This window comes from Thamnophis sirtalis, unplaced genomic scaffold, assembly GCF_051295495.1.
Source record: "Thamnophis sirtalis isolate CommonGarterSnake01/CBP01778 unplaced genomic scaffold, rThaSir2_p1.2 scaffold_2, whole genome shotgun sequence".
Classification (NCBI taxonomy): domain Eukaryota; kingdom Metazoa; phylum Chordata; class Lepidosauria; order Squamata; family Natricidae; genus Thamnophis; species Thamnophis sirtalis.
The window spans coordinates 157,002,282-157,005,232 of record NW_028261382.1 but is presented as its reverse complement, the minus strand read 5'-3'; the positions used below and the strand labels follow the sequence as shown (position 1 = coordinate 157,005,232).

Here is a 2,951-nt window from a genome sequence, read left to right as displayed (position 1 = left end):
AGCCCTGTGATCATGCCTAAGCTGCTAGAACAGCGTAAATCAGCTGTCTAGTGGCTTGAAAACTCTCCCCTCAGGAAAAGATGGGGAGGTAAGCAGCCGAGCAAGGGTAGAACTCCCCATAGACCCCCAGGAGCAATTCTGGGGCTTAAAGGGTGAGAGCCCCCCAGCAGCCCAACAGAGCTCTACCTCCAGGATGCTTCTGCTGTAGCAGAACAAAACACCGCGACCATCCCTGCAATCAATGTTTTAATCTGCATTTGAATAAGAAGCAGGCAGAGCAAAGACAGGAGTGATTACAATTGCAAGTACAAACTTTAACTCTAATGTAGTATTACTTCATTCTGTGAAGATTGAGGGGAACAAAAGGGTAATGAAGATGGTGTCTCAAAGTCAAAGGGTGTGGTGAAAGTGAAACTTAAAAGGAAAGTATTTGTTAAGTTCTTGTTAATATAGTTAAAAGAACCAAGAGCTCAAGATTAAAGAAAACAGTATTGGTTTACTAATAAACTATAAGATCTAACAAATTGGGGGATTAAGTGGACTTTTTGGACTCAATAATTTGGCTGCTGGAAAGTGTGATTTGAATATCTGGAAATGGCCTCAAAACAAACAAAAATAAGTGCTTCTAAGAGAGCTGGAAGTCTCCCAGCCCAACCACCTAAATTGCAGGCTTTATTACCCTCAGCAGATACACAAACAGTGACATTTGAAGCCCTCCAAGGAGCTTTAAAGGCACCAGCCTCTGTTTTGTAAGAAAAAATTACAACTGCCCTTAAAGATGTGTCTGACGAAATGTCCGAAATTAAGGACTTAATCCAAACCCGCAATCAACAAATAAGAGAGGATATAGTGGATGCATTTAAGGGTTTGCTTGGTTATGTAACATCACTGGAGGTTAGGGTAGAAGAAATTAATCAGTCTAATGTGAATTTGAAGAACAAAGTTGATGAGGCTCAAATCAAGATCGAAAAATCAGAGGCAGAAGTTACAATGATACAATACAGAGCGATGGAATTTGCTTTGAGAATAAGAGGCCTGAAAGAAAATAACGAAGAAAATTTGAAAGAGATCTTTGCAGAAGCTTTCACTCAGTTAATTGGCGAACCAAAGGCAGATTGATTGGCAGATTTATAAAATTTATCGTGTTAATTCATGGATTGCTAGACAGAGACAAGTACCAAGAGATATTGTAATCTATTTTGTCACCAGGAAAACAAGGAATGGAATATTACAAGTGACTTACAAAAACAAGCTACAGGTGGCAGGACAGGAGGTGGCAGTACTGAAGAAAATTCCCCCTAAAATGTTGAGATCCAGAAAGGACTATGCATTCCTAGTTGATGAACTTAGAAATCACCAGATACAGTATAGATGGGAGGATCCAGCTGGATTGGTGGCGAATTACTTAGGAGAAAGATATCGTCTTAATTCAGTTTGGAAGGCAAAAGATTTTTACAGTAATGTACTAAAGGCTGGATACCCTCCATCTCCAGGATAAATTAAAAAGAAGAATCAGAAAGACTAACACGATGTGAGATAGTAAAAAAAAGGTTATATATTTAGAAGTTTATATGACAATTTCAAATGGGAAATTATATGTATAATTATGAACCATTATGGCATAAAATACAGACAGAGATGAATAAATGGGAAAAATTACAATTGTCTTCGTTGGGAAGGATAACAGTAGTAAAAATGAACATTTTGCTTAAAGTTTTTTAATTTTTTTTAAAATGATACCAATATTTAAAAAAGATGCAAATTTGGAAGAATGGTAGAAAGGTATTAATGACTTTGTTTAATAATGATGGAAACATGGGAAAAGATTTCAGTAAGAAATGTAAAATTTAGGCAAGCTTAAAATTTGAGAGAAAATTTTTATATGATGTTTTATAGATGATATTTAGATCCTAAAAGGTTAGCTTGTATGTATCCGAATTTATAATTGGAGATGTGACGGTGTTGATGCTATGTATTACAATGTATGGTGGATTTGTAAAAAAGTTAAAGCATTTTGGATGCTTTAATATGGTGGATTACTCAAAATATTTCTAAAAAGAGGATAAAGTCCACTCCTCAGTTGTTTTTGCTAGGTATAATTACAGACTGCACAGTTATAGAAACTAATTTTATTTCGAATTTAATAACGGCAGCAAGATTTCTGGAAGAAGGAAGAATTGCCTATTATTCAAGAATGGACGCTAATAGTAGTAAACTTAGCAGAGATGGCTAAAATTTCAGCATATTTGAAAGATTATTCAGATGAGAAATACAAGTTGGAATGGAGAAGATGGATTGACTATATTCAAAATAAATATTGGACTAAGAAATTTCAACTAGCTTATGAATGAACAAGGAATGTTATAATTTATCTAAATTTAGTTTAATAAAAGGGGAGTTAAAGTACGAGAGCCAGGATGTTATAGTTAGTTAGCTTATATTAGTGTATGATTGTTAAATGTTTATATCCTGTATTTTGCTCTGGAAAGTTGGGGGGAGGGAGAGCTGGAGGGGGCAGGGTTGGGGTGGAGGGAGGCAAGGGGAAAGGGAAATATTTGTAAAACTTATTAAAACTTTTCAATAAAAAAGAAGAGAATTCTAGACAGGATTAATTAAGTTAAATTAAACTGACAGAGGGGCACCTCTCTGCATACTTCAAAAATAATGTTTATGACAAATCTTACATCTGTAGCATATCTTGAATCAGTAGGCTAAAGGGTGTGAAAGAAGTAGTCCCACATTGCTAAAAGCTAGATTACCGTATTTTCACCCATATAACCCGCCCACGCAAATAACCCGCCCACGCGAATAACCCGCAGGTTTTCAGGATCGTGTAAAATATTTTCCGTATACCCCGCCCACGCATATAACCCGCGACGAGTACGGGAGAAGGAAACAGCTGAGATGGGGGGGGGGAAAGAAATGGCAGGAAGGGAAGGGGAGGAGGCGGG

The 2,951-nt window shown here is 36.7% G+C and overlaps 1 protein-coding gene across 1 annotated transcript; it reads left to right on the top strand.

Annotated features, from left to right (window-relative positions):
• Window positions 1-782: 782 nt before the first annotated feature.
• LOC148049246 (uncharacterized) lies at window positions 783-1,498 on the top strand. Its single transcript, XM_087703586.1, is given in 2 exon segments — window positions 783-1,107; window positions 1,109-1,498. Coding segments are annotated over 2 exon segments (705 nt in total). The 5' UTR covers window positions 783-792.
• The last annotated feature ends 1,453 nt before the right edge of the window (window positions 1,499-2,951 follow it).